At 33.6% G+C, this 26,956-nt stretch overlaps 2 protein-coding genes across 2 annotated transcripts; both read left to right on the top strand.

The window, feature by feature from the left end:
- The first annotated feature begins 537 nt into the window (after positions 1-537).
- On the top strand, positions 538-8,099 carry LOC144431207 (uncharacterized). Its single transcript, XM_078119039.1, has 9 exons — positions 538-620; positions 712-870; positions 1,469-1,618; positions 6,762-6,828; positions 6,907-6,994; positions 7,241-7,338; positions 7,426-7,494; positions 7,629-7,709; positions 7,935-8,099. The coding sequence occupies exons 1-9, from the start codon at positions 538-540 to the stop codon at positions 7,995-7,997; spliced, it is 858 nt and encodes a 285-aa protein (XP_077975165.1). The 3' UTR covers positions 7,998-8,099.
- A 10,964-nt stretch (positions 8,100-19,063) lies between these two features.
- On the top strand, positions 19,064-22,439 carry LOC120332882 (collagen alpha-1(XIV) chain-like). Its single transcript, XM_039400212.2, has 5 exons — positions 19,064-19,267; positions 19,702-19,813; positions 20,442-20,593; positions 20,919-21,082; positions 21,715-22,439. Exons 1-5 carry the CDS (start codon positions 19,225-19,227, stop codon positions 21,937-21,939), a joined length of 696 nt encoding a protein of 231 aa, XP_039256146.2. The 5' UTR covers positions 19,064-19,224; the 3' UTR covers positions 21,940-22,439.
- The last annotated feature ends 4,517 nt before the right edge of the window (positions 22,440-26,956 follow it).

Raw genomic sequence — 26,956 nt, 5'->3', positions numbered from 1 at the left:
AACGAAATTTATATAAGCCTATCCTTTGAGAATCTCAATATTAGAATGAGTAAACATTGTTTGAATATGAATTGTCATTTCTGTTGAAAGCTACAATTTTAGGCATTTACCACGAATGACTAACTTTTAATTCATTTGTAATTGATACCTACATTTTAAGTAATTTACGTCAATGCGGTGAACTGCCCAGTAGTTCATTATTTCTTCACCATACTTAAAATACGCTAAACAATCTTGTAGCTTTGGCAACGTAGGCCCGGATATGAGATAGCAAAATATGTGAGTGTTATCGGAAGAAGTAAACGACTAGTTTGAAGAGAAAGGTGTGAGAAAAGTGAGTGCACACGATGCACCTACCGTTGAATGGTTACGTCCTTTATTATCGGCTTATAAAATGTAGAAATACTGTCTATATTAGTATTTATATATATATATATATATATACAAATATAACTTTCTCATTCCTTACGAAATTGGATAAAGTACAGAAATAATATTCATATATATGAGAAACTTGGTAAAAACATACTACATAGAATGTGGATTCATCGAACGCTGCCTCGATGTAATACACTCAGATGTGTTACTCATATTCGAAAACAATCTACATCACCAAAAAGGTAGGAAATACATATTTAAATCAACCCAAACTACTTTTTTTTACAAATAAAAAACAGAGTTAGTTTATTGTTTACCTTTTCATGCCCACAGTGTTGCATCTACAAATCATGCTCAGATATGCCGACAGCAGGACATCTCGATGAAAGGAAGAAGTTTGCTTTCACTAGCAGACTATACTAGAGAAGATCTTCTTCATTTATTGAGCAGTGCTGCTGACCTAAAGTTAAGGATGAAGCAACTGAACGAAAGGTATTACAAATCTTTTCCAATGTCTTCCTTTGTCGTGGAAGATTGAGAAGGGTAGGAATAGGGTAGGGTTTCTGTGTTTATCCTGGGAATCGAAAAGATGATAAGACAGCTCAGTCATATATATATGATGAACTCGCCTTTTTGAATCCCTCTCGATCATACTCTAGGTCAATTTCATTGTAGAATATAGTTCTAGAATCTAGATGATGAAGGAAGCAATAACCGACCAGCTGTTACGTGATCCAGGAAAACTTTTATAAGTACACTTAAGCATCGACATCGCCTTTATAAATGTTATAAATAGCGGGACCACAATTTATGAATGGTTTTCATAAATCTATTCAATTTGGTATACGCTAAATTTATTCAAAGTGCAATAAATCGCCATTAATAATACAATTTGTCTGTTAATTCATAAGTTACGCTTCAAAATAGTTGAAGAAATTGTTTTAAATCAGTTTGTAAGCTATGGTGTAATGATGGAGACGTACCATCAAATTTAAATATCCTTCTAATGATCATTGCGCCGATAAGTTGATGTTAATGATCGTTTTAGGTTAAGATCAATTGTTTGTTTTATACTACTGCATTCGAATAGATTCCGCAAGCTGGAAGGAAAATCACTTGGAATGATCTTTGAGAAAACCAGCACACGCACTAAAATATCAACAGAAATTGGAATGAATTTGTTAGGAGGACATTCTTGCGTCATACCTTATGAAGACGTTCAGAGCAACGCTAATGGAGGGTCGGTAATTAATTAGAAGCAAGCTTTCGGATCTTCCGGGAACTCGTTTATGAATATTGATAAATCAATGAATTAAGACAATCGTTAATGTATCTGCTAACACTCTCGCTATAGTTCATATATATACAATGGAAATGAGCAGTGAAAAAAAAAATACTTTACTCTGTCGATATATATATATATATATATTTCAAGCATCTATATATTATTAATTGTTATTATTATATATTATATATTATTCATATATATATATTAAGTGTTTTTTATAGAAAACAAAAGTTTGCAACTTTGCTGGCAAGAAAATTCAGTCTTTTTTCAACTGGTATAATATAATTACTTTACTGGTTTACAACTGGTGAACAAGCCACGGATTGAAACATTTACATCTCATTAAATGCTGGAACAATTGCTTTGAAATTTCTAGTGGGGAAAGATTGTATTTTTACGATTTATTTCAAAATATCTTGTGGGCTGGCTCTATGTGATTTAATTTTCTCTTCGAAATTTTGCGCGATGGTCTCTTCAAAATGATTTGCGTAGAGTCGTAGACCATACAGCACAAGTATATCAGGTAGGTATCATCTTATTTACTTCAACTGCTTGAAATAAAAAAGCCATACATCGCAAGAAAAGCCATACATCGCAATGAAAAATGAAAAAATTAAACAGAAGTAAAAGAAGAGAGCTATGCTCAAATATATGGACACATTTGAAGTAAATGAAAGTAATAGCTTTCTAAAGAACATTTTTATCTTCAAGCACTAAAAATGTCAGAGCAATTGGTCCGGTAATTAAAGAGAAGAGCAACTCTTTAGGATTAGGTAACAAGTGGGCGCGGTTTTCCACACGTTTCCTCACCACTGAGGGGACGGAGGCCCTGCCCCCACCCCCAATGCCACTTGCCAAAATTTTTATTGCCCGGGCGAACGCTTTCCCGCTCCGAGAACGGAGATTAACGGCCTAGTTTGACTAGATTGATGACTTGATTGACAGGTGCCTACTCCGGCCACTAAAAGCCTGTTTTGTCCCACTTCCAATTTCAACGTGAATTGAAATACCAAGTGATCCAAGTCACTTATCCATTACGGTACCAGGGCAAAACGAAAAAAAAAATCGATTCCCCGATAATCATATGCGGAACGATAACTTACCAGTACTTGAAATTCGTTCGCAGAACAGTTTTTCCTTTTCATATAAGAACTCAATTCATTTCCTCTTATCAAATAAAAAAATAAAGTAGGCTACAAAATTTATGTTGTTTACATCAGAACTGTAACGAAAAGATGAGAGCGTAATTCACTGCATTACCTGTTGCTGTATGTAGGCCTGCTATTCGACAGAATTGATTCAATTCCGTCGTATAAGAAGACAAATTTTTTTCAATTTGCCTGTTTTGTGAGATTGGGGTCCTCTATTTGTTTATATATACTTGTAATTATTCGCCATCAACGACGTGTCATTGCCGTAAGCAGTCGACATATATGTATTTATATTTCATCATACGTTCACCATTGAAAACGCAAAAAAAAAACTTTGCCTCATCATTTTGAACATATTAAAAAACTTATATTTTTCAGAATTCAACCAAGCATACCAATTACAAATTTGAAAGGATAAGAAAATGATGTTGTTAGGAATGGATATTTGTTACATCATTATAATTAATAGTATAATATACTAAAGCAAATGAAACAATCCTATGCATTGATATCAAAATCAAGCACAAGTCTACGTTATAAATGAAAACCTTGTATTGCCCAGTTTGCAAATCTATACCTTCACAATAAAAAATACTTTGTCGATAAACAACAGAATACTGCTAATTTATATATGCTTGAAATTCTGGTTCGGTTATAAATACTGTGGCAGAGTAACTGTGGTACTCTGAACAATGCCCTGAGTTTTAGTAACCCTTGTGAACTTTTAATGCCAAAACCCAAAATTTGAATTAGAAATTCACAAAATTAAAATTGATAGTAAAGCAAACGGAATTATAATGGGTAAAGAAGCTTTATTGAATCCGATGACTCCATTTTCTGAATCTTGCTGTACAGCGCTCGCTCGAATCTTCGGTGTTTTAATGGAAGGCGTTTCCAACTGAATAACAACACGTGGAGGCCTGGTTGGCTTAACGGTCGCTCGATCGTGATGATTGTGTCGGTAAGGTGACCTAACACGAATAAATAAAATAGTAAATAAAATTCGTTGCATTCTATCACGGTGTTCCTGATTTTGGTTGTTATATTTTATCGTATGTTCATGATGGTTCTCGGCAAACTCTGTTGAAAATAAAAATTTATTAGGTTAAGAAATTTCAAACATGAATTTAACAAATAATATCGTTCTGCGTTCTGTAAAAACTTAAATACTACTCGAACTACTGAAATTTCGATAGCCTGACACAAAACATCTCAATTTCACTAACAGTATTATATTTTGTTAATGAAGTCTTTGAATACAGCGTGTTTATAGTCTATATCGTCACAACCGCGTTGAGTAGCCTATTAGTTGGTTACTTAATTATGCGACATATAGGGCCCAATCATAAGCGTTTCAATTTGCATATTAGTACTTCAATGCTTAGCACCGGCGTTATAAGTCAGAGTTCTATTTCTCGATTGAGTTTGGCTAAATATTTGAAATCGAAACTTCGAATACTGTACATTCATCGCATGGTTGTATTTGTTAAATTAAAATCATTTCATATTACTTAACATAACACAATTTATATCGATCTGATGAATTGAAATTTCTAAGTAAGAAAATGGTGAAATCAGCCGTTATCCAATTTTGCTACTTGACAAAAAAGTAAAAATATAATATATATAAAGTAATTGAGACAAGAGCTTCATGTTAAATAAACATGCCCGTCTCGATACGCCAATCGTTGATTTCAAACTGACCATGTTACAGTTACGAATTTACTGCAATCACTATTTTTATTTTCAAGATCAAAACAAGTAATTTGCATAATTTCAAGTCCATTTTTACAAAAGTGATTATTAATCATAAAAGTATTGTTTTGATTTAATTTATAATCTAATTTTGTGAGATGTACGTAACTTTTTCAATTTATAAGTTGTTGTATAGAAACGAAACTGTATCACTAAATCGCGGTGCCCTACTATTCGTAGTAGAGAAAAACGGTTTAGATAAAATTAATTCCTATGAGGATCATATTTAAGAAAAATGACTGACAAAGACATCAGACCGTGGTGAAGATCGATTATTTATCATAACAAATAATGGTTCACATTCACTGTTACAAGTTGGAAGTCCTAATGAATTTTTTATATTGATATACTCTGAAAATTTAACAATAAAAAATTAACAAATCCCAAAGTAAAGGAGAGTTTTAGTCGTCTTTGATGATTAGAGTCACACTTATCGAAATGAAGGTACAATTCTGGTTTTACTACGGAATTTCAGGCAAATTTTAAGTTATATTTTATATTGAAATTTTTTTTTCACAAAACAAGATAACATATCAGATTAGGTAGAAGTAATAAACGGAACTGGCACACAAAAACACAAATCATTGATTCAACAAGTATCAACTTATCAGATTAAGCTACTTTCCAAGAACAACACCTACATCTCAGCGTAATATTACTCTGTTTTGAAGATATAAGCTATAACAACATTGACAAAATCAGTATCAGAAATTATTCACATATCTTTCCTGTAGCGCACGAATTGTTGATAATTTACTCACGATACTTACATAACAAAACGTATAGGATTTTTATAAGGTTTTAGTGAGAAATGTTTAATTGGGAGAAATATAATATTTTATATATAATCTCGACATTAAACATTTGCAAATCTTTTCTAAAGGCGTGATAATGATCCTTAAAATGTCACAACGAATGGTAACCAAATTTCAATTCTTCTGATATAGGAGTCGTGAATATTTTGTTCTGTTTGTGTTGTCACGCAATGAAAATTGTTAGATATTTAATTTCATTTACATCGATCGCTATTATAAAAAAAAAATCAAATCTGTCATTATTGGCCTCTATTGTTTAAATTTCTGCTATGGAGTTTTTTTTTATAATGTCTAAACTGCAATACTGTAATAATGATATAACTGCATTACAACATCCCTGAAGAAACATGCAGCATGGCAAACAGGTATAGATAGTTTTTTATTTGACCTATTGGGATGTGAATGTGGCAATAAATATTTGCTGAGGGTATCTAGTTGAATAAAATGCATGGGGTTTTTCCCTGGGTTGGACTAAGCGTCAACACTTCATCTTTCTATTCGTTGTATTGCCGAAAAAAATTCAAATTTCATGCCATTTCACGCTGAATGACATTTCACTAGTACCCAGTACAGCCAGGACAATATACAATCGTTAATAAATAGCCTTGGTCTTTAGCAACGCTGTACAGACGTGCTTATTACAAACAACTATATTTGAACGGCATTATAATGACAGAGCTATTATAGAAGCAAACAGTCAGACTTTGTATCAATATGTGATATTCGGCTTATATATTTCAAAAGTCACCTGCTAAGCCCATCAATAATTAGCTAAATGCAAGTGAGCATCTCCGAGATACAAAGCAATACAACGTAGTCAGACAGATAGGACACTATTTGAGTCTGTTCATTCACGGTTTTGAGTAGTTTTTACCGAGTTTATTGTTAAATTAAATGTCAAGTAGGCCTATAGTTGCTTTAGCTTTGTGGGTGATCGTGAAAGTTTGACTTAACTTAAGGCATGCAAAGTTTGCTAATTTTCAGTCAACTTGCGCTACGTAAAATTTTATAAAACTGAACAAAATGTCATTTTTCGACAAGCATTTTGTAGGGAAATCTGCGATTTAATATGCAAAAAGGCCATAGATATTTTTTTTTCCACAAATTTAATTTCGTCGCCACCTACTTTGACTCTCTGCTAAGCGTTACACTCTAATACGTATATTCATTTTTGTTGGTTTTCGTTCTAGCTATAGAAAAAATTTTACCGAAGATTTACAAGTAAAAAAACATTATTTAATAATATTTTCTATCAAATCCAATATTACCTATAGTACCACCAATATTAAATAACGTATTGCTAATAGTTATCTTTCTGGTGTTAACTTTTTGCATGCTTATTTTAAATAATTTTGTATTTTAACGTCTTAACAGATATATGCCAGCGCATGCAATGGCAAAATACATTGTGATTTACATAGTAATAGCTCTTCTACATTGCGTAAGTAAATAAATTATCCAAGTGAAAGATAGGAAAATATGAAAATGTTTGTAACAATTAGCACTTTTTTTCTTCCAGGCTATTGGAGCTGTCTGTCTTGGATTTGGCATTTACTTCCAAACAAGAAATCCGGATAAGATCGAGATCCAAGAAATGTATGATAATGGTATGATTTTATTCATAACAGTAAGAGTCATTGAAGAGAATAAAGAATATTTGGTGAACAGAGATATAATATTTATTCTAGAGCAATATATATATATATATATATCATAACAATATTTTCAGATGGAAATAAGATTTGATGTTAATTGAAGAATTTACGAAAAATGTGTAATATAGTCTATACTTATACAAAATCTGCTATTTGTGTTTTCAAAAAAAAAATAAAAATAAAATTCTTTTTTTCTAGATGCTAGACAACTAATTGCATCCGCTATCTGTCAACTAGTACTCAGTTTGTTTGCCATCTTAGTGGCTACAAAAAGAAAATCATGTTTACTTGTATTGGTAAGACAGTTCGATTTATAGCTCTAACTACTCATTTATAGTCATTCAGTCAGTATTCTACTTCTTTTATAACTCTGTTCTTTTTAGTACTACAGCATAACACTGTGTTGCATTTTCGCACAAGGTATAGTAGAAATCTGCTCTCAATCTGGATCGGTGAGTTTGTTCTGATTTCTATTTATGAAACAACTTTATGGAATGCGGTAGCTCTCGGTGTCAAGGGATCATATTAAAATCTTTACACATAAATGATGACTGGTTCAGTTGATATTTGACCATTTTCTATTCAGATACCTAATTTAAGCACACCGGAATATAGCGAACACCACCAAATTGGCAATATATCTGTCTGTGCTGCATTACTTATTGAGGTGAGAATTTGGAAAACTCTGACTATTTATATTGTACATTGTAGCACTAACTTAGTTTGATTGGTGTTAATTAAATATCCAAACTATAACCAACAGCACGAAAAATAAGATAGTAATAATAATGGAATAAATCACTGACATATTTAATAGTTGTTAAATTTTTAATTAAGTGGAGGGAAATTGTCTTAATTATTATTGGTAAAAGTAATTGTCTTAATAATTCAGATATTTGGTTTGGCTTTTTGGCCCTGCATATGGATAAAGGCGAGGAATAATGATGATGAATGATTGCGAACAAGGCAAATGTGATTAATGATTATGCATATTTACGTGTACTACATTAAAATATGAAAGAGTTCCTATATGAAATACAAGCGAAGTTTTTTTGTTGTTCATCTGAATCGATGAGTACTTGTGCGGATAAGTTTTATGATAGTGATCAAGTGCAGTTGGAGTCAACAAAAACATCGTTTTTTTTCGACATCATTACTATCCTACAATCGACATAACTTACATTTATATATATATTCATTTACATTAATAATAGGCATTCATAAAATGTGAGTTAAATATGTTGGCTCAAAAGCACATTTCAATAGCATATTTTTGTAGCCTTTAGAGAACTAAAACTGTTGGTTTTAGGCATTTTCAACTGAATGTTACTATTATAAAAGTGAATTTGACGAATTCTTCAAATTTAACTTAGAGTTTAAATTAAAGTATTTTTAGGAAGTTTTATTTTTTGATGCCTGATTGCAATATCAATGAAAATAAGGATATTATTGGTGGCTTTTGATTGTTACAGTCACCCACAACAAAAATAAATAAACGAAAACTGTATAAAATGTACGCAGTAATTAAATATCAAAAGGTATGATTGTATAAAATAATTTATGGGTTTTCACCACCCGGGAACTGTAGCAAATACAGGTGTGATATAATGACCGCTCCCTTGAAAATTCTGAAACCATTCAAACATCGGTTCATCCTATTGATTGACTTATTGCGTGTTGTGTACATCTCAAATCGGGGTTCAGTTTCAAGGTTGAATGAAAAAACAAATATGAGGTAGTTCATTATAAATGAGTGTTGTCACTTTCAGTGCTCTGGAAGCGTCAATTCATCTAAACTGTGTGGTTGCCAGACATATTTGATTTGAAAACTAAATTGCTGCACATTTTTTTGACGAAACTATTTCAAAATGGTGTGAACTTTATTTGAATTCAATGGAAGTTTATCTATTAAGGTCATTTATTATATATGTTAGTTTTAAATTTTTGGGCGCAATGGTCTACTCTATGCCATAGACTCTATATGGACTCAAGTTTGGTTGAATTCGTTAGTTAATCTTTCTCACGTGTACATCGCTCAACCCGGAATGAAATACAATCGGTTGTCACCCCCATTTCACGAACAGTCATGTAGGTCTACAACACGGACTTGATCAATAGCACCCTTTATCTAATGTCCTGAATGTCAAAACATAAAATTGGCATTTCCGTAAAAATGTTTTTGTGGTTTCATGGTCACGTCATTTAACTTTGATCAACAACATGGAAGGATGTTATGGTGTCAGATAACTCGACATGACGAAATCGCCATTATCGTAACTTTCGTCGTAAAGTTGGCAACACGGTCGAGTGATAGTCATCGCTCTTCAGACTCCAGCATGAGGCTTAAATCTAGCTAAATCATTGTACTTAATTCGAAAAAAACTTGGTGCTGTAAATATTCGTCTGTTAAACTGACGAAATTATTCTGAGGTTCTATTATCTAGAATTCTAGGTAACCAATTAGTCTGATAGGACAGGAAGTTCTTCAATCTTTAATCAGGTAACAATGAACAACAAATTGCATACTTTTTGGGATTGGCCCACTGATTTATTATGTAAAATCTTATTCGACAATATCTTCAACGTCAGTGCGTTAGAGGTCGTCGGTAGGTTGCCCGTGGACTAAAACAACAAATTGTCAAATTTACTTCAAACAGTCTAAAGTTCTAAACCGCACGCTTCAATTTAACTTGACCATATCCATTGGAGACAGAAGGTCTGATTTTTTTGAAAGACATTATGTTGGGTTTAATGTGATAATATATGAAAGAAATAATACCCATACTTATAATTCAAGTAAGGAACAAATATTATTTTGTCTATTACACTGAATTTTGTTCGTTTGATAAATATTTAAAGCTTCTCTTTGTAAAAAAAATAATTGTGCATCATATCTACAAAACCTTTGTCATGCATTATCATATAAAACTAGATTGAACTAATTTTTGATGTTTTGAAAGACATTTATATTTATGTATCTGTAATCTCAATATAAGAGATGTTGGTCAATTTTTGAGTTGGTTTTAGATAATATTTGTATCTTTCGAAGTTGCGTGTGTTCCTGATTATTTAACCTACTTCAGCAAACTCATAACGGCGCTAATCTGAACTCAATCATGAGGTAAACGTCAATCACACTGGATTAGACTTATACTTACTTAATCTTGGGTCAATGACTGACCCGTAAATGTTTGAAGATCTCATTGGGTAATTTCGTGAGATCAGAAATATGAGTTTTAACGGAGAGATGATTTGTGTTTCATGAGCAATCATATTAACAGATCGTGTTATTGGCAAAAATATTAGCTGATCAGTATACAAATTAAACTGACTAAATAAATTAAATTCCCTGCTGTTGAAATAGAGAAGATTTCTCACTTGCGCCCCAACACACTCCAATCATTACAGTTGTTTTAATATGAATGGAGAAATGATTACTCTCTTCGTCATCACTCAGATTATTGGCATTCAGCAAGCTATCGAATGAGTAATTTTGTTCAAAAATATTAAAACATGCCTTACATTTCTGTCACGTTTTGTGGCAATCCCACGTTGAAATATATCGACTAGACCAGTGGTTCCCAAACCGGGGGTTATTACCCCCAAATGGGTAATTTTGGCAATTTTTAGGGGGTATTCCAGACGTTCACTGTTTTGACAATTTCCTTTGTAACCCGTGTACATTTCACTAGTCTGCTCTAAATCTGGACATTCAATGCTCATACATTTCTGTTACGTTTGTGGCAATCCCACGGTGAGATATATCGACTAGATCAGTGGTTTCAAAACTGGGGATTATTACCCCCAAATGGGTAATTTTGGCAATTTTTAGGGGGTATTCCAGACGTTGACTGTTTTGACAATTTCCTATTTAACCCATGTACATTTCACTAGTCTGCTCTAAATCTGGACATTCAATGCTCATATCTAGTTAATGAGCCTAATAATCTAGTCACGTGGTTCGTAGGGACCTAATAATAATACTTCGCCGTACAGATTGAGACTGGAATGCTGAGCTTGGAGTCGGATGAGGGGATGCAATTGGTTACAGTATTTTCACCATTTCATGTAAAAGTGATAACGATATGATTACTGTATCTCTATGAATAGGGTAATTCTGTTGATTCGATTTATCTCAAGGGTGAAAAAATTACGGCCCCACTGAAGTGTTTCATCCGGTCCTCTTGTGCTTGCTGAAACTATGACTAGTTTTTATGGGTATAAATTTCTGATGAAAATATCAATGAAAACAGCAAATTGTCGACTATAATAATAACCTTAATTCAGCGGTTTCTAAAGGGTGCGCCGCGAAAGAGGAAAGAGTTGCTAAGTGCGCCTCGAAAATTAACAGAATTGTGTCAAACATGACTAAAATATGATTGAATATTTTATTTATTGTATTTATTAAAAAAGTTTCATTGTTTCCTAATTTAAATGCTGTGTATATAAATCGATAAATTCATTTTACCTTTCTACCGTGTTTTCGCCTAAAATAAGACCTAATCTGAATTTCAAAAATGATTTTAATATAAGCCATTCCCTTGAAACAAGACTTAATCGATAGCAAGAAGTGAATGGGTATCGGTTTTCATATTTTGTTTAGTTAAGAATCTCGGAATTCTCTACTTCGTAATTTTATTTAAATGCAATGAAAAGAAAGAACATCCCTCAAAATGAGCCATAGTGGTATTCTCCGAAAGTTAATTGAAATAAGACCATGTTTTATATTTGGGAAAACGCGGAATGTAGTTTACTTTATGTTATGTAGTGTATGCCTCTATTGCTACGTAACAATAAATATAGACACTACTTGCTGCAATTTCGCGATCTGCATTTTATTTATCTGCTGAACCGCGTTTAGTAAACATGACTGATTTTTTAGCATTTAAAAAGAAAATCAGACAGAGGTGAAAAAGAAAATTTGACCTTTTTCTTTAGGCCTACATGTTTACAAACAATGGCAAAAAGGACATATTAACGCTCACAAAATTGAGTTATATTCAAAAGTAGCATTTTTTTCGTGTAAGTTCGCAGTTATTTTTTTCCCTGATAATTTGGCGCCGCAAGATCAAAAAGTTTGTGAACTGCTGCCGTAATTCATCAAACATTATTCGCACCTGAGTATAATGTGCCAAACAAACCCGATATACTCCAAATTTACCCATTCAAATTACTGTTCCAAAGTATTATCAGTAACAATATAAAAACGAGAATATCGATTGGAAACCGAAGACTTATCGATCGATAGTTAGGGGATCCCCCAAAACAGAAACTGCAGTTTCGATTCATCCGCTCTTGTAACTTGCGCACTGCGCATCGCACACACACACTCGGCGGGTCTCAAAATTCTCTCGCTTTACAAAAATCTAGATCACTATATCAATAATTGATTGATAACTCGCTAATTATACGACATAATTCGCCCAAAATCAATAGGTTTCTGGTCCGAGATAAGATGAATGCACATGCAAAATTTGGAGCAGATTCAACCTCGCATTCGCGAGATATCGCGTTCATCTAACAGACATACAGACAAATACCTATCAATATACTTACCGATCTTAAGATCGATAAGTAACAATACAACAAAACAATATAAAATCTCTGACGTATGCAAACTTATGAACGGCCCAAGTCCAAGGAATCAACACAAGCAGCATCAGTCGCAATAATCATTGTGTCACTTGGTACAGTAGCTGTTTGTTGTACATTAACTGTTACGCTGATTGTTTGTGAATAAACTGTTTTTATTCATAATTTTGTATTGAACCTCCGGCCCAGTAAGCAAGTCTATTATCTGGAACCGGTCGCCTCAGAAAAATATTGCCAACCCTTGATTTAGGGGGTAACGATATTTAAAAGTTCGCTAACCACTGGACTAGACAGAGAGTGTCTCAAACGTGTCCCATTTTGCACACGTATCCCACGTGCCCCACTTGTCCCACGTGACCCAATTGCCACACGTGTCCAACTTTCCCCCTTGCTCTACGTGTCCAACTTTTCTCACGTGTCCCACTTGTCCAATGTGTGCTACTCGTTCCATGTATCCCACGTTTCCGACTTGGGCGACTCGTCCAACGCGTGCCACTTGTCCCGCTTGTCTCAAGTGTCTCCCTTGTCTCACCGATGCCGGTTTTCCCACTTGTTCTATGAGCCCCACGTGCCTGACATATCCCACTTGTCCCATGTGATCGACGTATTCCACGTTTACCAAGTGTCCCATTTATTTCACAATTGTCGTTCTTACTACGTTTTTCCATATTTGAAATATATATTAAAAAAGTATTGATTCGACATATTATCTGCCAAAACAACTTACTTTTTATTGGAAAACAAATTTTGTTTGATTGTATGGACTTGGGAAAAAACTTCCCTTGAAAAATGAATCATATGGAGCATTTTTTAGGCGTGTTGAAATTGGTATATTTAGGGAACTATACCCGATTAAACTGAAGATCGGTAATTATAGACTCAATGTAATTTCAACTACGATGACTTTGCATAGATATGAATATAATGTCGATTGAATCAGACGTTTAACATAACTTGAATTGTGAAATCAACAAGTAGCTCATAAAGAATAATGTTTAGTAATCGTAATACACTATGCCGTCCGAATTCCAATAAAGTCAGTGTCAGTAATATTTCAGATTGCATGTCTCTGGAGCAAGTTGGGTTCCACGTGCTACACACACTTGTATCGTTTGTCTCATGTATTCATTTTCCCACTTGTATTACTCGCACCTGATGATACATGATACTTGTGATAATGTTGCTACAAGTTTGTGCCACATTGACCATTTCTCCCGTTTCCCATTTTTACCTTAACCCATTCGGCATGCACATTGGCAAAATATCGTAATGATTGACAATAAGTGCACAAAACAAATGATGAATAATATATACGTGGACAAATCCAGCTATGAATGAAACTTAGTTGGAAAAAGCAGGTGTTGAATAATATGTATGTGGTACGACAAGTGATAAAATTACCAAATGTACTTACCGTACCTACTACTACAACTTTATGGATTACACAGATCAAACACCGCGATACCTTGCACCTGTGCGCAACAAAACGTCTGCAGAAACTACAATACTCTGTTTGATAAGAGCGTGGAGGTGCAACTTTCCATATGTATTAGGAGAAATTGATTTGAGTACTTCAATCTGTTAGCATTGATTCTAATGACTAGGCTCCCGCTTTAGGCAGGACAGTCCCGCTTTTCAGCGTTTTGTCCCTCCGTCCCGATAAGTCAGCCAAAAGTCCCGCTTTTCCGGCATAATACACAAACATGTTCTCGTTACTGTTGTTTCTGTGTAGTGCAGCGCTAGCCTACTTACTGAAGGTGAATGCGTTCGTTTCCCGCTGATTCCCATTGATGGCAGACGTATCGCATGTAAAACCAATACTAATTAGTCTAAATTCGAATTATTTGTACCGGTATAGTTAACGTCAATTCCTTTCTATTTTTCGAACTGAACCCGATATTTGGACAGAGAATATGCGCATGAAATTTCGATAACATTATGGTCAATAAAGACAGCCGAGACAGCTTTAAATGTTGGAATGTAGGCCTACGTAGTGAAATCGGAAAATGTGAAGGTATAAAATCACAGCTAAGGGGTCGTTGTCTTTCGAGGCGTCCCGATTTGAAGTCACAAAAATATGGTAACCCTACTAATGACACGTGATTCATGCATTTGAATCACAAATATCAATTTCTTATGTTCTGAAAATACTTGTTCGTCAAGCTGAAATAATGATCACTGTAAATATAGTTTGAAGATAACTATTCTATTTTGTCTGTCTTTTACAATCCAGATGATAATCGAATATTATCGGAATATCAATATCGGAATACCGGCAATAGCGGCTTTATATTATCGTGTCGATATCGTATCGGCACCGGTATATCTCCAATGCATGTATCGCCATTAAAAATTTTGAATTAAAAAATCTGTTTTATAAATAGTAATTACAATACCTTAATCAGGTATAGTTCGCCTACACGCCAATTTTCACAACCTTGTCATAACTAGGACACGTGGGACACGTGAAGCAATTTAGACATGTGAGACAATGGGACATGTTAGACACTGGGACACGTGAGACAAGTAGGACACGTAGAACAAGTGTGGCGAATGAGACACGTGGGACGCGCAGAAAGAGTGGGACAGGTGAACAAGGGGAACACGTGCGAATAGTGGGATGACTGGAACAAGTGATACACGTGGGACAAGTGAGACAAGACATCTTCGAGACACCGTCAACTGGATACCCTTTCATATAGCCTCGTTTAAGAATGTAAATTATATGTGGTATGTATAAAGTGGATCACTATAGTGAAAAGACACGGAATTAAAATATCATTTGAGTTTATTTTTTTATCATTTGGGTATTACATTCGGGGCGAATAGATACATTTTCGGGTTAAATATTCCATGCTGAGCTTTATTCATACATATAGCATTGGAAACAAGCTTGAGAAGTAGGATCTGCGAAAATACGATAATGAAAATATATCGATTTTTTTGCCAGAGCATAGGTTATGCAGTTTACGCAACATAAACAAATATAATTTCATGTGATTTTCGTTTCAAATTAAATTATATTTTGTTTACTATCTTCTATAGTGCATTTTAAGTGGAAGAGTCGGGAAATGTCTCTTATGCGGTCGGGCTTTCGTATTTACTGATGAAACGTATCAATTCACGCAATCCAATTGTGGTATTCGAAAATTGTTTCGGCCAAATCAATATTTAAACATGTAAAATGTTGGAATGTTATCAACGTCATAATTGCGAAATATGATTAAGTTTTAACTGATTATGCATGGTAGGTTTATTGGATGCATTTGAATGCTTTCTTCGAAACCTTCATACATTAAATTTATATCCGCTCAAAAAAACACAGAATTTTTTTCTACGTTTTACTTAGCATATCTTAAGCTTCATACATTGAAAAAACCATTTTGTTTTGCAAATAATAGGTTTGCTTTTTTGCTTATCTTGCTGGAATGCTTCATTGGGGTTCCGCTTCAGCAAAAAGTATGAAAACCACTGTGGCATTGATAAGAGTTCATAGAGTGACTGAGCTGGAAAAGATCTGTGCACCGTACGCAATGTACCATATATACGGGTCGCATGGATTAAGAGTTTATTTCGGAAACGTAAGCTGCAAGTATATTTAGACTGGTTTACATAATTATGTCAATTTGAGCCAGTACAAGAAGGCTCAAAGGTAAAAAGCAAATCTTTGCACAAATCTAACCTAAAGGTGTTGCTTGTTATGTCTAGAACATTTCATCTTGAACAACCTCATACGGAATCCAGTACTTTTTAAACTCAAAGTAATTCAAGCGTAGCGTAAAATAATATATTTCACAACATTAAATTACTAAAAGTGACACAAATAAAAAAAAACGGTGGTTTTACCCAAATAAAGACAAAAGACAATATTCAAAACTTTCGAAAAAAAATTTGAGTAGTAAATTATTTTATAGTTGTTTCCAGTGATCTCATTTTCTATTTATTTACATTGACCCACGATTATCATAACCCCCTTTTTTTCACACCTACCATTCATGTTTATTGTTCCATGGAATACAACAACAACTAAAGTGAAAATTTGGCAAGGACGATTTCCCGTAAAAAGTCATTGATTGTGAAAAAAACGAAACCGGAAACATTTTCAATCATTAAACCTATGTTTCAGAAAGGTGAAACATTATTTTTTTTTCTTACAATGTTAATTTGAATTGTACTACACTTTCTAAATGATTCAAAATATGCAAAAGTAAATACAAAATCAATGAACGAAACTATAATGCTCATTTTACTGACTAAAACTTATTTTTATTTAATTTTTACAATCACCTCAAAACTAAAAATTGAAAAAAACGTGATAAAAGCAATAACAGTAACAGAAAATGTTATTTTAAGATCTGACACACGTATTTCTAGCTCACATTGTGATAAACTCATCACGTAAATAGCTGAAACCGTGACCAAATGGTAGGGCAAACTACCCAACAGGGTTCGCGTATGAACCGACTTTGTACCAGTCAGTCATTCAGGAATCTTGCTGCATATTCAAAATACGCATTTCCATAAGAGACCAAAAGCCATACTTATTCATTCGGACATAATTGAATAATGACAATAATTAAAAATTATTTTATCATCACGTATTCTTTAATCGAAATGATGCAATAAACAAACAAACAAAAGACAGCCAGAAACTTTAAAATTTCAGTATTTAGATTTAGACAAAGACGACGAAGCTAACTTCATTTCACCCATAGCCAATTAGTGATCAAGGTTAGGTACCCATTTGTAATTGCCATCACCCATGTCCCCTTTACGTTATATTGCGATTATACCATACATATCCTTAGCTTACTATGGGAGATGATGGTGCCTTGTCAGAAAAAATGTAAATTTGTTCAGATTTTTGTACAGATTTTTTAAGGTACAGAAACGATACCTCAATCGTTATATAAAGATTACAACCTTTTCTCTCAATCTTTACTGAACCAGTTAATAGTGAAGTATAGAATTTTGGTCAAGTTTAGACATCAGTTTCACGTGTGTAAACAAACTCTATTTGCACAGTATGCATCATCCAGACATCGCAGACATCCGGGGTAAAATGGGTCAGATATTGCGTGCAATAATGTTATGAATTACATTGCTGCTTGTCTCACATGGTTAGTATAGAGTCTGAAAAAAGTTTGAATAATCTATTTAAGTAAATAAAATATTTTAAAATTATTTGTTGAATTTGGTTGCATAGAACAAAGATACATTTAACTACAATACCTTCTATGGCTAAAATAAATTTTTGTTACATACCACGAAAGAATGTATTCTCTAATTTTTTCTAACATTATCAATGGTCAAACAAAACAATACAAGTCATAGCACCTTGTTACTGAGAAATTTTCATCGAATTGATATATTTGAATTTTCATGCACAGTTTCAAAGAATTCCATTCGCACGAAATATTCCCGAAAAACTGTCTATATTCCTTTTTATTAAATAAATGCTTCAAATAATAATAAAACAAATAAATAAAAGTTCACAATCAATAGCGCTCTGCGGTCAGGAAGCCATAGCAATAAAAAATTAATGACTGTTCATCGATGTACTTACTGAATGAAATTTTATGAATTGTGTTGTTAGGATAGTTAGGTCTATGCATAAAATGGCAAATATACTAATAGTTTTCTTCATCATCAGTTCGGTAATATTTTCAGTAAATTCCACAGGTGAGTTTGGTTTATTTTGTTCAACATTTTTCGTGACTAAATATGGCAAAATCATGTACTACTATTATTCAAAATGCCATCTGTTTCCCCAAAATATATTTTTATTCAATAATGAGTTTTTGACAAAAATTATTTGGAATTTAATTTTACACTTTTGGAAAAATGCAAATCTTTTCATCATGAAAATAAAGTGTCGTTTAATTGTATTTGTTGCTTACCTTTCTTTAAATTAGAGGAATAAGATAGCTTATATATATATATATATATATATATATATATATATATATATATATATTAAAATATATAAAACGACAAGAGCTTATATAAAAATCAAACAACGTTTCATGATATATTAATTTAAGTTATAAACAACAGTTGCATGTATTTATACAGATAACCTTTGCTTTAACAAACTCAAAGTTCCGGAAAATGGAAATGTATTTTGCAATAACGACAGAATGATCGGCTCCAAATGTATATTTACATGCGAACCTCATTACACTTTAGTAGGGCCGAAAATAATTGAATGTGTTCAAAATTCGTCAAAACCAGAATGGACAAGTTTGGCTACAACAATTTGCATAGGTAAATGATTTTTAATCTAAATAATAAAATTTATACACTTCATTGCACAATATTATACCACAACATAATGCTTCTTAAAAAATAAAACCATAACTGTCTATCATATAAATTTTGTGGTGCATGATTTAATCTATTATTAGAATAATTCAAAATACAGAAGTGTTGTTTTATTTTTAGCTGATCGTTGCAAATCATTTAATAAAACAGTTCCAAACAGATTTGTCAGTTGTACACGAGAAAACCGAGTGACGTCAGTTTGTCATTTTAAATGTTTGCAACGGAAGTATGCTTTGTATCCGGATAGTAGCAAGACAATCAAATGTATGCCAAATAAAGAATGGAGCGGGAAAATACCATGTTGTGCACGTAATTTCTTAATAATTTGAACGAATTTAGGTCTTTTATTAGTATTGAAACTTTTTGCCGGTACGACTCGGTAACGCCAAAAATGTATCGATTTTGCTCGAAAGTTTGGCTGTCAAGCAAATTTTTTAGCAACACCTCTTTAAATAATTTATAACTAAAAAATCTTTGGTGAAAATATCTGCTTTCATAAGACTTGGAGTGAATTTGCAATAAAATAAACGTAATACTCTACTAGTAACTTCCTCATCGAAAAGTATTGAAAATAGGAAACTTATGATAGTATTATATTATATAAGATTATTAAAATAATATATAATATATATAATAGTATAATAATAGTATTTTTTAAAGCAATAGTTTCTAACAACAATAATTTTGCAAAACAATTCATAGATACACCACGTGTCCATTGAACTTTATTTTTTTTAATAAAGCTCCGTGTCCACCTCACAACGTCATGGATGTCTATATTCTATTGGATTCTTCGGATTTGGTGGGGGCTGAAGATTGGATTTTAATGAAAGAATATGTCAAGCAAACGTTTCAGTACAGTGGTTTTAAATTTTTGTTCGACATAGTTCAAAAATATTAACTTGACTTCTGTTCAATAAAAAATACCGACGATAATATAATGATGGTGCCTGCGACGACGTACGTAACTAGAGCAAATTTGAGCGATGACATTTGGCAGTACACAAGACAGAGTTATAATTTAGTGCGCGATGCTCATTTTTAGCAAGTAAACAAAAACTTTGAGTATATCACAAAGGTTGAGATTAGTAATTTGTGCCATTAAGTTGATTATCTTTTTTTAGGATAATTCATAATTTGACATGACAATGAGACTTCATATGAAACCAGACTGACACGTATAAAATATATATTGCGTCATTAATATGTTGAACTTCACTAAATAATCAAGTTTTTTTGTTACGATAGGTATATGAAACTGCGACTGCGACAGATATGCCTAGTTATATGCAAATATATAGGCTTGAACATTTAATTATAAAGGTTATTGATGCATATATGAAATAATCCATCAATTACAGCAATTTCTGCAAATGAATTCACTCTACTATGAATAGAACCTGCAAATCAAGCGAGGATTTATTTCTCGGTTTATCCTATTCATAATGAATAAAATATATATCACGTGTTTTTATACCTTCAGAGGTTTTTCATTTTCCGCCGATTCTACAAAAATTTCAATTATGCGTTACAATAACGAAGTTGACACGAAAAATTTGATTTCGTTGGATGATTATTCCGACAAACCTTCGGAATTTTGGTACGCATTTGATTCACTGCCATATGATGGTACAGGTGAGTGAAATTTAATCAGAGAAATATTTTAAATTAAAAGTATTGTCCATTTCATGTAAAAGATTTCCAGTAAAAAATTCAAAAAATTATTGAAAACAAATATAAAGAAATCGGTTTGGATGCATCAAAAATGAAAACGTTTAAATAAAATCCAATTTCATTACCAATGGTTTGTTGAGTCATAACATGTTCGAACAAACTAAAGGCTAATTTTGAGGTGAATACAATTCAAAACGTTTGGTTTGAGACGTATTTAAAGCATCGTTGAGAATAGCTAGGGAAAAAGACAATGTACACAACACCATTGCTTTTTTTGCATAAGTAGGTTCAAACCTTGGTCAAGCAATACAGTACCTTACCGAGAACATGATGGCGCCTGAAGCAGGAAATCGCTTGAACGTACTAGACGTAGTCATAATTTTTACAACTGGTAAATCCGACGATGATTACGTCAGAGACTCAGTAAATCTTCAGGCGACAGGAGCGTTTGTAAGTAAAGTTATATAAATTCATATATATTTTTAGGTAGAATTGTCATACATTATATCATCCAGCAATATATATCCTTGATAAATCTATGAAATTCTGAAGTTTGCTTCAACCAAGCACATTGTACAAATCTACCAGATTTCGACTAATATAAACTGAAATCTGATCTATTTCCAATATTTAACATATATATATACATATAAAAAGAATTGCAAAAGTGGTAAGTTTCAATTGGTGAATTCTAATTGTTATTGACCAAACGTAAATATATTACACGTAGCGATGCTCAAATATATGGACGCGAAGTCCATAACACCGTAGTACGGGTGTGCAATCTGTCATAGTAAACTACCGGTACCAGCCGTCACGATGTTTCCTTTAATTAAAAAATTGTAAAGCACATTATCGATGAAATATCAGATCTCAAAGAAAATTTAGTAACAAATAAAAGTAATAATCTTCTGGCAAAAAATACAATCTTTCCCCACTGGAAATTTCGAAGTAATTGGTCTATTAGTGAAGGAAATTTTAAGACAACAACAGCACAATAATAAAACGATCCATAGGTCCACTCCATGTCCAATAATATCAGTCCATGAATAAATTATCTTGGTAATTTTGTTTTCACGCAGATTCAGGTCTTCGTTGTACCAAAGACAAAATTATCAGACTTGGACACATTTCGTCTATTCCACCTGGTTGGATATGATATGTGGAATCTATCAATAAAACAAAGTTATGAAACACTACTAGCTACATTATCTGGAAACACAGCAGGGAGCCGTTGTTCGCGTTCATGTCAACAAGACGAATCACTTATAACAGTAGAAGCCGGGGAAGCTGTAATTGTGCCATGATTACATAAATTGTCGATTAGTCAAATTATTAGGCACAAATTGAACGATTTATGAATCATTTTGTCATTTTGTATTCTTGTTCTTATTATTACCGTATAAAAAATCACGTTTCTTGTTAACTACTGAACTAATTGCGTTGGATTTTTAGTGATGAAAGTATGTATTTTTCGCTCAAAGAATAGTACTTATATTTTATTACCCTCTAGCTTTTGAATTTTTCCTATTGTTTTAATTTTGTGGGCCGATATAGAAAATACTTCATTGAAATCAACTCGAAAATTTAAACTATCTTAAAAATCAAATTCAAATCCTCTCAAAAGTTCAAGCTATCTTTATAGGTACAATATACGATAGGTACAATATAGGTTTACGCTAAAAATGTACGTTTTGCATAATCAATATATATATGATCAGTTTTTTCATCCATTATTGGCTAAACGCTATACCTCATTTATCAAACAATGTTTTGATATTCATGTGCAACCCTAACACTAATACAACCGTTATTGTTAAATATTTATATTTAATGATTTATATATATTTTTTTGCCTCTGTCAAACAACTCACTATAAAGTCGGCAAAAACAATAATATATATTCAAATATCTAGAAGAACGGGAATCGTGAATTTAGTCAGAGACAAATTTTTGACAGTTTTGTGGAAGAATTTAGAGTGGTTTTCGAGAAAAATAGGTAAAATATTTGCGGAAAGTCATTGAATATTGACCCACATTCTTCTTGTCTGTGGAAAAACTATAACGTGTGACTCATTTAGTTAATAAGTTATATACGGCTGAATAATATGATATATAGGGTTTTTAATATCAACAATGTACTGAAATACAGTATCTCTCCACGACGACACAACACGCGGTTGATTATTTAAATAATTTAACGCAATATATTTTTTCGGAACATTTGATTTAAATGCTCTACTTTCAAATCGCTTTGTGATATTGGAAAATAACTAATAATCCTTTTCGGTTTACATAATTTACTAAGAACCAAGATTTTAATAATTATATTACTGCAATCGGACACGAGTGGTATACGTTTAGCCACAGCATACTTCTTCACAACAAAATTATCTCAGTCCCAAATATTTACGTCAGTTCAGTAAATACTTGACAATAATCTCAGACGAAATCTTGTTTAGAATGTAAAAACTTTACAAATAATTTTTTTTCCTAAACTGATTGTAAGATTGTAAATATTGATAAGATATTTTGGTTTTCCGAGAAAATGTGTTCTGTAAGGCAGAACAAAGTTCATAAGTTTATCGTGGGCCAATTCGTTTCCCACGCGCCTAATCAATAATAGTAGTCAATGATTTCTATAAAAAATAAAAATTTGCAATTTGTATTTGTTGGCGAGAAAATATCGTCCTTTCTTAACTGGTATAATATAATTACTTTCACCAGTTTACAACTAGTCAACAAGCCATGGATTAAGCCATTCCACATATACTGGAAAAGCATCACTCTCAATCCTCTCAATTCTAATGATAGGTAGTTTGTAAATGACACCCTGACTGACGTCATTTTTGAAACGTCTTTTCGATGGGACAACTATACCATTGTATTGTTTAAATATTACCTTTTTTTTTACTAAAAGAGACCTAAAAAATAAATATATCGGTAATTATCTTTCTACCGGTACCGGTAGCCATTGAAATTTCTAGGAGGATCATCCACTTTTTAACAGCCTGGTGTACAGGCTAACGTCAAGCTTCGCGGACGAGAATAGGTGCAAGGAGTCGAAATCCGAAAATATCTGCTACATTAATAGTTGATTCAAAGATCGTTCAGAGTGGAGCGCGATAGTTTATTGCCCTCAATCTACGTTTGCTATTTTTTTCAAATGATTTGGCCGTTTTATCTCTTTCTCATTATTGCGAACATTATATAGATAGATATAGATACATTTTCTAAAATTTTTTTGTATTTTTATTCTGTTTTCCTCGCATTCTTACTGATATTTATTCCGACATAGTTTCATATTCCTAGTTTTACCCTGTGTCAAAATCTCAAATATTTCTAATGTCGCAACTGTATTTGCATCAGTTGTTGACTCATCTGAGGATTTATATATTTTATCCCTCATTCATGTCACTTTTTATGCTAACCTGTAACAGCGCTGTAGGTGTCGCTGCTTGAAGACGTTCTTATGTCCCTCGCGACTTCGGTCACACAAATAACATAATTAATACTGTTATTCGTTGCATCATAAACGATTGATTGATCGATTACAGTTAGAAATTAAATATAACTACTCGTATTAATGAACACGAAGTGAATCTATGAATCGTTTTTTTGTTGTTATTGTTCTTGTTGGTATTTTTCTTCTTCTTGTCATGAAAAAATCTTTTTTCCCATTAACTCAGTGGTCCTCAACCTTTTACTGACCGCGTATCATTTTACTGTTTTTAACTATGGCCGCGTACCACCGACAAAGCTCCTTTTTTGGCGTGGGGAAAGAGACACAAGAAACATGCTATGTGTGTATTTTATAATGTGGCACTACATCCTTTGTGGCGTAACACGCAAAACGAACAAAAACATGCCTATATCGCTTCATTTAAAGTGGGCAATAGCGGGCGAGGGCAATCTCTAAAGTCGGGGAAATGTCCATAGCACTGGTGCGCTATCGGTATAGCGCACCAGTGCTATGGACATTTCCCCGACCATTGACCCCGAAAAAATTACTCTTATACTTTACTAATGAAAACTTTGTGCTTATTCTGAGAGTGTTTTGGTATGATGGCGCATATAAACTGGTTTACGTGTTTGAAACCATAATTTTTATTAAAATTAATCAACCATGTGCCGTTTGCAGGTCCTGATATATAGCTGTAAGTTTAGCCTTGTCCATCGCAGCATTTGCAAGATTCAATTTCGATCATTGCAACTAAAGTGAAGCTCCGCGGATAACTTAATGACAATTAAGTTAATTAATTTACTATTATTTTCTTGAAACACAACTGAAAACTGACAAATATCACTCAAAACTACAAAAACGAGGCAATGTTTGCATTTTGCAACCATGCTTGAACATCTGCTTGAGCGACAGAAGTGGCTGAGCGGCTGAGTGCAGAAATTGCAATTGTTACGTGTTGCGTCATTATTCACTTATTTCTGATTGGTTATAGTTACGGAAATAAACAAAAAAAACTGATGTTTGGGAATAACATCCATAAACGCTGTTCAGCGAATACATACAGTAAGGAAGATCAGTGGCGTAATTACCTATTGGATGTTGTGGATAAATCCAGGGGCGGCACGTTGCAGGAGGGCGGCAAAATGTGGCAAAACGTTTTAAACGAAGCGGAAAAAAACGTTTTAAACGAACCAAGGCAGTTACATTTAACGACCTAATTTACCAATGAAGCCAAAAAATGACACAAGATACACGTCTAAACCAGGTGTTTTATGGCTCGTGGCCCCTTCCAACGCCCCTTTGCACTCGCGGTCTCCGTGTTCGCCAATCCAAAAAACGAAACGTGTTGGATTGTATTATGTGTTTACGACCTATTATGGAATGCAAAAGCAAACCACAGACAAGAAAGTAACGCTCTCCAGTATACAATCAAAGGGAATCTTGCGCTTAGGACTGTCTGACGAGGTTTATCGTAATAAGCTCAGTCTTTTTTATAGCTAGACGAATGTCAACATCAAGACGGTTTATAAATTTTGTTGATGTGCGGTCCTGACAAATCTAACTCGTTTGGCAGCAAAGAAACCGATGCCAACGTCTTTCACCGGGGGTGATTTTTGTCGCGGTATTTTGGAGTTCAGATGGACGTAATGATTTATTGCTCATTACATACGAGCAATGCCAGCATGAATTACATTCTCTGGCATCTCAATTTACTTTGGTAAAGTCAACGGAACTGTTGTTGTTGTTAGTACATCTTTCTGTGCCTGAAGGCCCAGGAACGCAGCCATTCATGTGTTCATCCAAAACGGAACTGTAGTTCAATTTTCGTAATTGCGTCTATAATACGCTAGCGAAGGTTATCTCGCAGTCGAGTGGAACTGCCATTCTGTAGGTTAGACCTGACGGCCTACCGGCGAACTATTTTCATTGGTAGATTTCAAATCCCATCATGATCAAACAATTCACGCACAAGAAAGTGTATACATCCTGACCGTGTGATCGCAAATAATCCTATTCAGGTAATGAAACTGCCGTGGAAAGTATGCAAACGAAGTCGCTATATAATAAATTATTAGTCTTGTGTCGTGCCCCCCCCCCCCCCCGCCCCCTCGAACTGCTTCGTGGCCCCTGTGGGGAGCCCCCGGAGGAGAACCACTGCACTAGTACAATCAAATGATTTTACATTTAAAGATAACGCTACAGCGCTGGACGTACTGCAGTGGTTTGCAAACATCGTTTATGCGAATCAACACCTTATTTATTCATGAGTCTCAAGCTTTACCTCACTGTTGCCGTTTCTTTCACAAGCTGCGAATAACGAAGTCAAAACCTAGGTTGGTGAAGTTTTACTTGAGATCGACTATGGGGAAAAGCATGCTGCCTGTGCCAACAATACTGCCCATTGAAAGTGATTTAGTCGACACATTATCTTTTGACGATATAATTTCTGAATTTGCTTCAATGAAAACTAGATATTGAATTTGGAACTTTCGATAAAATTTACTATCCACTGCTTTAATTATTCTGTTGTGTGGGATTTTATTCAGCTTTTACGACGGTGTTGAAGGGGCGGCATTTCGCGCAAAGATCCAGGGGCGCCACATTGCGTTGTTACGCCACTGAGGAAGATAAAGCGTTGCCAGCATATTTTAGCCAACTGTAAGGTTAATTGTTGCAATAATTCAAATCTGCTCGGGTACCACTTGAAAAGCTCCCGCGTACCACTAGTGCCACAGGTTGAGAACCACTGCATTAACTACTAGGTCAATTAGAATCTCCTTTATCATTAGTTCAAGATTGTTATTTTTGCTTTAAGGGTGTTGACTATATTTATTTCAAAATTTGATGTTAGCTTTGTGTGA

Source organism: Styela clava, chromosome 13, assembly GCF_964204865.1.
Source record: "Styela clava chromosome 13, kaStyClav1.hap1.2, whole genome shotgun sequence".
Taxonomy (NCBI): domain Eukaryota; kingdom Metazoa; phylum Chordata; class Ascidiacea; order Stolidobranchia; family Styelidae; genus Styela; species Styela clava.
This window is presented reverse-complemented; position numbering and strand designations above follow the sequence as displayed.

Excerpts from the sequence above, each read along its gene's own strand:
- LOC144431207 (XM_078119039.1), top strand. The coding sequence starts at position 538 with ATGTGGATTCATCGAACGCTGCCTCGATGTAATACACTCAGATGTGTT. Across the intron at positions 1,619-6,761 it reads CAGAGCAACGCTAATGGAGG|ATATATGCCAGCGCATGCAA; the intron begins GTCGGTAATTAA and ends ACGTCTTAACAG. Across the intron at positions 7,710-7,934 it reads GTGCTGCATTACTTATTGAG|ATATTTGGTTTGGCTTTTTG; the intron begins GTGAGAATTTGG and ends TTAATAATTCAG.
- LOC120332882 (XM_039400212.2), top strand. The coding sequence starts at position 19,225 with ATGCCAAATAAAGAATGGAGCGGGAAAATACCATGTTGTGCAC. Across the intron at positions 19,268-19,701 it reads GAAAATACCATGTTGTGCAC|CTCCGTGTCCACCTCACAAC; the intron begins GTAATTTCTTAA and ends TTTTTAATAAAG. Across the intron at positions 19,814-20,441 it reads TATGTCAAGCAAACGTTTCA|AGGTTTTTCATTTTCCGCCG; the intron begins GTACAGTGGTTT and ends TTATACCTTCAG.